We start from the raw sequence: 11,490 nt of genomic DNA, 5'->3' as shown, positions 1-11,490 counted from the left end.
ATGGACTTTCAACAGAAACCCAATGTCATCTTAAACCTCAAATCAATCATCCAATCACAAAAGAACCAGTCTTTACTTCTCAGAGACCTCGACAAAAGAAGTTGGATTTATTCAAAAATGGAATTTCATCGCTGTTATTGAAAAATACCCATCAAAAAGTCGTGTTTTTCTTAAAGAAGGTTATGAAGGATCGAGATTGGTTGATAAATGTCCCCTTTTGATGTTTAGGGATAAGTTTGTAGCACTCAGTGGAGGAGAGACGTTGAACATTCATCATGTGTTGTATGAACATAAATTTAGAAATTTTTATAAATATGTTTGTTATGTTTTATAAACATCTTTAGAAAAAATGCCATTAAAAACCAAAAAAGAAAGATGCCAAAAAAAAAAAAAAAAAAAAAAAAAGATAGAACTATTGCCAGGATCTCTTTTGTGCATTATTTTGGAAAAGAGGCATATACATATAAATATCCTTCAGTAGAATCCTAAATTCATGAGAGCATTTCCGAGCAGTAGCAATTTGATAATTGAAGATATCAACAATTTTAAACTAGAACTGGAACAAGAAGAATTGAGATCAAATCTTCACCTATTTAGCTAATCGAAATAGAATTTGAAGTTAAATTTTCATACTAAGTTACAAGAATAGATGATAATAAAAACATCCGATAAAAGAATTGAATTCAATTAGTGAAAAGATGATTACCAGATAGGAGAAGACATCAAAGTCGCTTTGGCCGAGTGGTTAAGGCGTGTGCCTGCTAAGTACATGGGTTTTCCCCGCGAGAGTTCGAATCTCTCAGGCGACGATATTTTTAAATGTTGGTTTGCCAGATTTTTAGCCAAACGTAGATGAATTTTACTTTTTACTTTTGGAATGGTACGTGGGGTATTCTACTGTTTATGTTCTACTTTCTTTTTCCTTTTCTGGTATCTTCTTCGATTTATATACACGAAAAAAATAATAATAATGTTTAGTTGTTTAATTTAGGATAAACTGTCCGTAATTTATACACATTTTTTTTGTAGGTTAATATGTTTTTGTTATGATTTTGTTTCAAAAAGAAATTATAAATTTGTCTTAAAATTACTTTTATTTAAGTTTAAAAAACTTATAAATTTTATTATGAATTTCATCTTATAAATTTTACAAATTTGCACCAAATGGCTTTTAATCCAACGGTATCAGGTCCTGTCTTTCTTTTTTGAGATTGATGATTCAAATGCCCTTGTTGACATAGATTGAATTAATAAGTAGTTTAAGAGTAGATTAACAAATTTACCTCAAAACAAGCTTTAAAAGATTTATTAAAAGATTTAAAAATAAAAGTTCTAAAAAAGTAAATTTGAACAAAGTTCCCAGCAAATTTATAAAAAAAATTACTAATATATTAAAAAAACTAAAGTCGATGGCTTTGTTTGTCAATTTAAGTTCCTAATTTATGATATAAGATTCTATTGATATTTAGAATTCTACTTTTTAAAATGTCATCTCATCTTTTTAAAGATAATCAAAATGGAATAAAGGAAATAGTTTGGTATCAGAAGTTTTCTTCTGATTTACAGATGAATCGGAGGTGTGATCGATGGAGGTTTGTTGATGTATACAAAAAAAAAGCAATAACGTCGGAGGTGAAATCGATGAAGGTTTTGGGAGAATGAAACCGATCACCCGTGTATATGCCTAATGTACCCGAAGGAGAAAAGCGGTGGAGGATTAACGGTGGAAGGAGAAGGGTAGGAATGGTGTTGAAGGAATGTAGAAGAAAAAAGAAGCCGTGGGAATCTGCTGATGCCACCACGTGTAAAGGGACGCTCTCAAACCAAAGACAAAGGTAAATGGGAAAACGCAAATAGATTATGAAAGAAACCAAAAGAAAACAAAAAAAAGGACCAATACCAATAAAGAACTGTTCATAAGGGGATTCTAATTATATATATATATATATATATATATATATATATATATATATATATATATATATATAAAGGACCAATACCAATAAAGAACATTTCATAAGGGGAGTTATAATATATATATATATATATATATATATATATATATATTCCAGAAACAATTTAATTTTTGTTTGGTTTGGTCATAAAGTTCTACAAGCAATGGAACTTGGTTTGTGGGTGTGTAGATAATCTATTTTTGTTATTATATATATATATATATATATATATATATATATATAAAATAACAAATCCAAAGGAGCTTAAGAATAGTACTTTTTTAGGCTTTAGGTTTTTGCCACAAAAGTTTGCTGAATTTGACACTTTTAGTCCCTAAAGTTAAAATTTTTACATTTTTGCCTTTCAATTAATGTGCCTTGAGGTTTTTGCCACAAATCTTTAATGACTTTGACACTTTTAGTCCTTACAGTCAAAGGTTTTACATTTTGGTGTTTTTCACGCAAATCTTTAATGAATTTGACACTTTTCGTCCTTGTAGTCAAAACTTTTACATTTTGACATAAAAAACACAAAAAACCTCCTTTAAAATTTTGCCACCATATTTTCCCAACTTTAACATTATTGCCACAACATTTTTGGATTTTCTCCACCAATGCTTCTTTTTTTCGTTGTACACTTTTGACATCTAATTTTAGGGTTGTCGACTTTCTCCCCTATTTGTGGCGATTTACAATTTCAGCACATATGTTTTAAAATTTGCCGATTTTTCCCATATTACCCCAAAAGCGGCGTAGCCGCGGGTTCTTTACTAGTTAATATTAATATAGTATTAATTACATAATGTCTTTTTAAAAAGCATATGGTCTCCGCAATGAATATTACTGGTTGTATGGTTCAATGCGATATTTCACATAGTATGTTCATGGTTCACACTCTCACACATTTAAAATATTGTTAATGTTCAACGATTGAACTCCCACATGAGTCCTGAAACGGATTAACTAACGTTGCACGTTGCGCATTTAAATAGCACAATTTACCATTTTTAAACAACAAAAAGATATCATGTGGAGAGCTCCTATTTTTTCGGGTATTAGAGGCTTCATGTGTTGGATTTCGATGGTTATTCGAACACATAAAATAATATATTGCAACGAAAGCTATTAAAATAAAATCATCAAGATCCAGCCTTATATATATATATATATATATATATATATATATATATATATATATACTAGGTGTAAGACCCATGTATTATATGAGTTCATTTTAAAGAAAAAAAAATATGAAAATCTAAACATTTTAGAAGTTTGAATTTATAAGAAAAAAATAGAAAAATATTGAATTATTAAAATTAAATATGTTTGTTTTTTCTTTTAAATTAAACAAATAATTTAGATAAATAAACAAAGGAAACTAATGAAACTTTAATTTAGAAAATTTGAAATTAGAAAGAAGTCAATTAATGAAATTGATATGCATTTATTATTACATTTATTGCAATTATTACATTTAAATATTATGTGGAAATTAATAAAATGAAAAAAAAACCACAAAATAACATGTGGAAAAAAAATTAATTGAAAATAACCACAAAATGACATGTGGCCAAATCAATGAGAGTGTGACATGTGGCAAAAAGTTCTTTATTTATCAGGGACGATATATATATATATATATATATATATATATATATATATATATATATATATATATTCATCAATTTAGTGCAACAATTTAAGCTATAAGTGGTGTTTGTGTGTTAACAATTTCTTTGTGATAAAAAAGAAACTAACCCAAAATAGAATCCTTCTAATGCAAGTGCACCTCACATTAGCAAACCAATCAAACATAATATCTAAGCATCTTTTCTTGAAGACCAAGAAAGTCGAGATCCTAACTTAGGATTTGTGTGTTCTTCACCGAACAAGAGGATAGAGGGGGGAAGAGAGAAGGTGTAAAATTAGGGAATTCTCTCAAGGGCTAGGGGTTGTTTTTATACTTTTGAAATCCTTTGTGATTTACTAAACAACCAAGTTAGATTTAAATTAAGGTAATTATCTTCTAAATTTAAACATTTACCTAATTACGAAATAAGTCGCTTTCTTATAGTTTATAATTAATATCTCTTGTCATGATGAATAAAAATTAATTTTTTCTTATTTGTGAGGTTTTGGATTGTATGTGTGTAACCCACTGGGCATTTGTATTTATTAGTGTTGTCACCAACTTGTCGTGCCAGTGTCCATATCTAGATCATGTTAGGAAGGTCGATGACGACCGAGGTGGTCCACCTACTCAAACATCTTAAAAAGAAATATAGATACAGAAATAAGGATTTTTCATATAGTGTTCATCGAACAAAAGAAATCATATCATAATGTACCATGGAGACAACTTAGAGGTCCTTGGAAGCTAGAAGGTCCCAAGGTGTTGTGTCATGGATATTTAACTCTTTGTGATATGTATGTCAGTCTATAACTTGTGTATGTACTAAATTTCGTGACATAAAGTTGTTCCTAATGGAAAGGGGACTCTGACGGGGGTCGGTCATAAGGTTGTATGTATTCACCTTGATCCTGGATGAGATGTCTCACGATAAATAGGGGAGGTGCCCCGATGTATGATTTTGTAGATAACCCCATGTTTCATGTCCCGTAAAGGCCTTTTTATCTATTTTCTTTAGAGGACCAAATTATATATATAGTTAACATTGTATTAGTAATAAAAATGCAACTTGGTTCAATGGTAAAGACACTTATTTGCATACCTATAGTCCCGTGTCAGATTCTTCATAGTTCCTTTCGTCACCACCATTTGTTAAGGTCTTGATGTAGTAATCCTAGTCATCAAAAAATTACCTTGTAGTGACACGAGTCATCAAATCCTTTCCTCGCCACCTTTAGTTAAGGCTTGTAATGTGGTAATCTTAGTAAGCAAATCAACTCCTTTCCTCACCATATTTTGCCAAGGTGATGACATGGTAATCCAAGTCAACAAAAAATTCCCATATCAGTGATCCTAATCAATAAATCGGAGTCACATAACATTTTCGAATGATATTGGTTTGAATGTTACTCAATACTGGACATACTAAGTCCCCATGATAGAAGTTCAGTGTTTAAAGTGCATAATTCTTCAAATGATGTCCAATGTTCAAACCCTAGCACCATTGGCAGACCTATGAAGGAGCTCGGGATGCCCCTCAAATTTTGTCCAGTAATGTAAATTTTTTCGGAAATTTTCGTTTTATGTTGCGGTTCTACCTCGGAAAAATTTTGGTTATTTCTAATTTATAAATCCAAATACAAGATAACCCAAAATATTTAAAATAGTCCAAATGTCCAATATGTTTAAGTGGTCCAAACTTTTTAAGCCCAAAAGACAAATTAGTTTAATGAAACAAAGAAAGATAGAAGCCTATTTTTCTTGTTTTGCAAAAAATAAGTATCAAAGAGAGTGGTTGTTCCTTCCTTCTCACCCTATGCACTCATCACGACTTCATGTTGCTGGTTAGCACATCCAAATTTTGCTAGTGCTCCCCCACATGATGTGCCTTTAGACAGTTTCAACATGAGTTTGCTTCATTGTACACTTTACCCTCTAAGTAGATTAAGTTTACCGGTTGAAAACATCCACAACCTATTTATTAACGTTTTTTTTATTGTGATTTATTAAACAACAATTTTTATACAAAATATGTAACAAATTTCGAAATACAACCTATGAACCACGTATAATTACAAAATCTACGTTTGAACAACCTTATGATTATATTAAATTATAACATACTATACATTTAATCTCCACTAAAATATTTATTCTCTTAATGATTTGGAGAGCATCAATCTGTACATTGGAGATCCATTATCCAAAACATGTTTTTCCCAATCAGACTTAACCCCAAACGGGTTTTCTTTCAACCATTCTTCTTGATGATCAATTATAAACTTCCCATTTCCATATTTCAAAAACTCTTCTTTCATCCTCAATGCAACACCTTCTATATCAGATTGAAGAAACACCTAATTTTCCATATAATACAAAAATCATATAATAAAACTAAAATGAATTTCTTAGTTCCATATAACATCAGTCTATTAATAAAAAAAAAAAATATTTACTTTTCCATCATAGGAAAGCAGATGGAGTATGGCTTCAATGAGTGATCTCTGAACCATTTTCCACCTGTGTTCTGGTCTATTGAAGTCAGGGTTTGGACACTACAAGTAAATAAAATCTTATTTTAGTTTTTTTAAAAGTAATATAAGATCCAATTTAAGAATCAAATTCAATGATTTTATTTCAATCAATTACCTGTATTGATGCAAAAACTAGTTTGCCAGGATAACAAGATACAATTAATCCAAATGTTGATGTTGCATTTGTTTCAATGAAGTATCTGCAATTTTTTTCTTAAATTTAACTATCAAACAATCATTGTTAACAATTTAAAAACTTATTAAAATCTAGAAATTGTACCCATTTTTTAAACCGGACAGATGGCAAGTTTCCAGGCAACGCTTTACAAGCTGCAAAGTTTCAAAATACAGAAAAACAAAAACACAAAGGAAGAAAAAAATTAAAAAATAATAATAATAACAAAAAAAAAAGGTAACAAGACAACCTTCCCATTCATTTCTAATCCAAGAAAATTCATATCCTTCCTCTTTGTAGCCATTCCAAAGAGAAACATTCCATTACCTGTAATTACTAATTTTGAATTTTGAATTAATGTAATAAGAAACATGTAGAAAGTCAACGAAAAATTCAATACCACTTCCAATATCAACAAACAAAGGTCGATCTGGATCAGCATAAATTGTGTGCCAATCAATGCTATAAGGATATCCCTGCACTCAATAAAACATGACCAATAAACTTTATAAAAAATAAGTGGAATTTAAAATAAAATAAAGAAATAAATAAAAGGAAGAAGTAAAGCATACTCTATCTAATGCCATAAGTCCAGGAAGCTTTCTTCCTTTAAGAAACTCCCATACCACCGAAGCATTTTCAATAATGTTGAAATTTGAAGAAACCATTGATTCCTCCATTAAAGCTTTACATGCCATATTTCCAATAACTGTAACATCACAATTTTCTTCACTTAATTTTCCTATTACTTTTGCCAATATTGAAGTCCCATAACTATCTTGATTTGATAATCCAAACTTAACTGGACCAATCCACACAATTTTCTGCAATATATTTCAATAGATTTAGAAAAAAGAGTAATAAATCACATGAGTTGAAATTAGTCAAAATTACAATATTCATGCATATCACCTTTGACTTTGAAAGCAATGTTGTTATTTCTTCCAATGAATTTGGGCCGAGGCCAAAAGGTGTCCAACCTAAGAGAATCTTGAAACAGTCAACATTGACTTTTCTTGACCATGAATGAAGTTACACAAAAAAAGTCAAAATGTTACCTTCAGGAATGCAATGACCAGAAACAAGCTTTGGGTTTTTAAATTGATCATTCATACACCAAAAATCTTTAGGAAAGAAAATGGGAATGTTTCTAGAATTTGCAGATTTTATTATTTGAATAGCTTCTTTAAATGCTCCAACCTCTAAATATTTATTAGGTACTGAAAATCCAAGAGCATGCATTATTTGAAATGCGATATTTCCAACAAATATTAAACCATTAGATCTAGAAACTAAATGGTTTATGGCAGCTGCTTTTTCTATAAGGTTGCCTCCTCCAACCTGCATTGAAAAGAATTGTGAAATTTAATTCTTTAAAATCTAATGTTTCAATTGTTGTAAAATATAAAAGAATACCATGGCTATATATGGATTCTCTTTTGTCTCAAATGCTTTTTTGAGTTGTGATAAACCTTCTTCAAATTGGAAACCAGCAACAGAGGCATAGCAGAAAGATGTGACACCAACAGTTGATGCAAGAGTTTTATGTGACTGAAAAAATGCATCATTTATGAAGATATCAACCCCTGATGATAACTCTTGAGAAAATCTTGAATTGTTTGCTATATCTTCTTTGAACTGAGAAAGATTTTCAAGAAGATAAATACTTGGTGTATGAGTTTCTTGACTTTCTTCCAGTCTAGTCAACTCATACTCATGACATAACTTCATTGGTAGAACTTTGAGTTTGAGAAGGGAAGAAATATATGCTGAAACTGAATCTAATGAATCGAGATTTGAATTGGTCTTTGTAGACCAGCTACTGATTAGAATCACTTTTGCACCAGCTACATGCAAGTATTTAATGGTTACAAGGGCCGATATGAATGTTTTGGAATTCTGGTTCTGATTTTCTTCAAGTAAGATGTTGGAATCAAACCTAACCATGACAATTTTGCCAAAAAGATCATCTTTTTTAAGCTCGCTAAGACGTTTCACGTGTGGAAGTGCATTGAATGCGTTTCCATCATCTTCTTGGACCTGAAATTAACAACTTTAAGTAGTAATTGTCATTAAGTATGAACTTTTGTTGTTGGGATACAGAAGAGGGAAAACATGGTGGTGTTACGATTCGAGAAGGAGCAACAGAATGGATATCAATTTTGCAATTGAAAACCCTACATTTGACATCAATAGTCAAAATATAGTTTATTTTAACAGAGGAGCAATAATAACATTTTAAGGAGCATGAAATGGAATTTACCTTGTGTGCACATCTATCAATTATATGATTCAATCCCACCTCTGAAATATTTGCTGAAAAGTTGATTTTACCAATATAATGAGAATGTATGCAAAAATTGAAATATTGGGATGAAGGAATCTGGAAGTGTAAGTGTTTAACCTCGTAACGAAGACTTAGCCGCGCCTTTCTTCTTGAATGTCAGGTAATTTCCATTGGAACCCTGTGATTTACATGTGAAGAAAATCAACGAATAAGTTGGCCGACAGTGATGTATATCAAGAATTCGGCTCATGTTTTACTAGATTATACGGAGCAGAATTTTAGACAGATTTCCTTCCTAATTTTCTGCGTATTAAGCCGTGTGTCTGTTCGTCAGTGATGAAAGAAAATACGAAGTAGGGGAAGGAGAAGATAACAAAGAGTGAAGAAGAGAAAAAGAGAAATTGATAGATGAATTTATTTGTTTATTTATTTTGAAATTGACTTTTTTTTTTATAGGTAATTATCTTTATTTTTTTTATTTTTTTCTTATCTTTTTGTTATGTTCTTTGAGTATATATATATATATATATATATATATATATATATATATATATATATATATATATATATATATATATATATATAACGAATTTGTTGTAATTTTTATCTATAATCGACTAGTTGTAATTAGCTACAACAAGTTATAATGGTTATAACATTTACAACAAGTTTTTTACTTAGATTTATAAAAAAAGTTATCAAAATATGAACAAAACGAAAACATAATTACACTGATAAATCATTTTTTTTTTTTTTTTTGATTTTTTATACTTAATTTTTATGGATTTTCAGTAAAACATTCGTTTTTTTTTTTGTCCTTTTAACTGGATTAATTGGTAATTGACAAAAAAATTTTACCCAAAAAATCTAATTTCTTTTTTTCAAAAATACCCTTATATTTGAAAAAATTGGAGGTGTTTTTTGATCAAGAAAGATAGAGGTCCGATTGTGTATGTGTTTCATAATTTGGCGACTAAAACTTATTTGTTAACTTGTATGCAATCGTATGATCACAAATGATATCACATTTACTAATTTGGAGATTGAAGGTTCTACATATGCTAATTTGAAGACAAAAGATTTTATAGTTGGTAACTGAAAGTTATGTACCTGTTAATTTGAAAATAACAAATGCAACTTAGAAGGAATTTGTTGACTCTTTTGTTGTTGATATAACTTAAGAAAAAAACTAAGTCTCAAAATAATCTAATAAGATTATTATTTGATCAAGTCATATGTAGATTTCCGAATACAAACCATCAATTTTTACACACGACAATCTCTGATCATTCTATAAATTGATTTGATATATATTAAGCTAACAAGATATAGACACAAAATAACATTGCAAGAACTATTTAATGTGTCTATCAAGAACCATCTAATGTGTCTATCAAATTTAATTTGAATAGGAAATTTTAAGTTAAAAAAATTGTTAAATACAAGAGTTTATTTTAAGAAAGAAAAGTTAGATTTGTTCGAAATTTTATTTTAACCGTTTGCGGAAAATTAAAATAGGACCATAACAAAAAAAATTTGGAAATTCGAAAGTTTTTAAATAAAAAACAGGTTTAAACTAAAAAAAATAAAAATGTAAGGTATTTTACAATAATTAATCAAAAAATTAAAGTCGAGGTTTAAACCAAATTTTTTTATATAAAAAAAAGTAAATGTAATCTTCCTTGTTCGGGTAATTTGCAACTTTCATCTCTGTCTAATTTATTTTCGTGAACGTTGTTTTGGTATTGGTTTTGGAGGTGGGGGTAGGGTGCGGGATGGTTTAAGGGTCCCATTTAATATCTTAATAATAATCAAAGATAAAAAATGATTGAAAAGAATGAAAAAATAACATTAAGGTTCAAAAGGGCATTTTAATTCAATACGGATTCCAAATGGAAACAAAATGAAACCATACTAATTGTACAACCGAAAAAAATAGAAAGAGACGAATGTTATTGATTTGACCAAGTCACCAAACCACAAGGGCAACTTATGTAATTTTTTCTAAAAAAACGTGCAGCTTTTATAAAATTTTGTATTTTTCTTGCTTGTACATTTTTAGGTAAATTTTCGGTAATCCCTTTTCAATCTTTTTTCTATTTTGAAACCAAGGATCGTCAAATCATATGATAGGTGATATCATGATTCCTATGGGCTAGGGTTCTTGTTGGGCAAGTTGTTTGAGCCAAAACATAAAAAAAATGCCCCAAAGTTTTATTAAAACTATTTGATTTCAATGTATTTTTGTAAAAACCATTATGATATCATATTTTGTGATTATTGTTATTATAAATGATAACTATTGTTGTTAATATTGTTTTTTATATTTATATTTATTTTTTAATTTTTATTTGTGTCTAGCTTTTTCGAATGCTTGGATTTTGTTTAGATTTTTAATTATTTAATAAATTTTCCTTCTTATAACTTTCAAGAATTTGGAAGGACGTTTAAAGTCTAAACTTTAATCTCTAAAGTCCAAACGATCATACCCATGGGCCATGGCCTAAAGGAGCAAAGGCCAAGAGCCCAAAATCCATTTTAGCCACACTCAGAATGCATTGTTGTCTTGTTGGTTTTTATATACATGGGCCGTGGATGCCAACTTAATGATCTTTGATGCATGATTAAATTTATTGTGATAAAAAAAAGGCCAGTTTTTATGTTTACAGGTAGTATGGGACCTTTTTAATATGATCAAAATTGAATCGAAACCCAAAAAACAATAAAATTGGAAACCCAATAACATCTGACCGAATGAATTTGAATTTTTATAAACACCTATATAATTGATTCGCTTCATTTTTATATTATAAACCCACCCAACAAAACTGAACCAACGTGGTTAAAAACCGACCCACCATATATATTATTTAATATTTATTATATTTCAAGTATTATTTATATTT

The 11,490-nt window shown here is 29.4% G+C and overlaps 1 protein-coding gene and 1 non-coding gene across 5 annotated transcripts; one reads left to right on the top strand and one right to left on the bottom strand.

The window, feature by feature from the left end:
- The first annotated feature begins 727 nt into the window (after positions 1 to 727).
- On the top strand, positions 728 to 809 carry TRNAS-GCU (transfer RNA serine (anticodon GCU)). The gene has a single exon. It is a non-coding gene; the product is annotated as a tRNA-Ser (tRNA).
- A 4,828-nt stretch (positions 810 to 5,637) lies between these two features.
- On the bottom strand, positions 5,638 to 8,986 carry LOC145161015 (phosphoglycerate kinase, cytosolic-like). Of its 4 annotated transcripts, none has more exons than XM_079080436.1 (12): positions 8,702 to 8,985; positions 8,561 to 8,613; positions 7,714 to 8,337; positions 7,356 to 7,638; positions 7,210 to 7,277; positions 6,870 to 7,121; positions 6,698 to 6,773; positions 6,548 to 6,624; positions 6,403 to 6,452; positions 6,238 to 6,322; positions 6,045 to 6,143; positions 5,638 to 5,945 (listed from the first exon to the last, which is right to left on the bottom strand). In XM_079080436.1, the coding sequence occupies exons 1-12, from the start codon at positions 8,832 to 8,834 to the stop codon at positions 5,739 to 5,741; spliced, it is 2,007 nt and encodes a 668-aa protein (XP_078936562.1). In that variant the 5' UTR covers positions 8,835 to 8,985; the 3' UTR covers positions 5,638 to 5,738. The 4 variants fall into 4 exon arrangements, with proteins under 4 accessions (XP_078936562.1, XP_078936564.1, XP_078936565.1 ...); XM_079080438.1 differs by having other exon boundaries at positions 7,714 to 8,474; positions 8,702 to 8,786; XM_079080439.1 differs by having other exon boundaries at positions 7,714 to 8,350; positions 8,702 to 8,785.
- Between the last annotated feature and the right edge of the window lie 2,504 nt (positions 8,987 to 11,490).

The sequence above is a fragment of the Lactuca virosa genome, chromosome 2 (genome assembly GCF_052849685.1).
Source record: "Lactuca virosa cultivar CGN04683 chromosome 2, Lactuca_virosa_CGN04683_v6, whole genome shotgun sequence".
Classification (NCBI taxonomy): Eukaryota; Viridiplantae; Streptophyta; class Magnoliopsida; order Asterales; family Asteraceae; genus Lactuca; species Lactuca virosa.
This window is presented reverse-complemented; position numbering and strand designations above follow the sequence as displayed.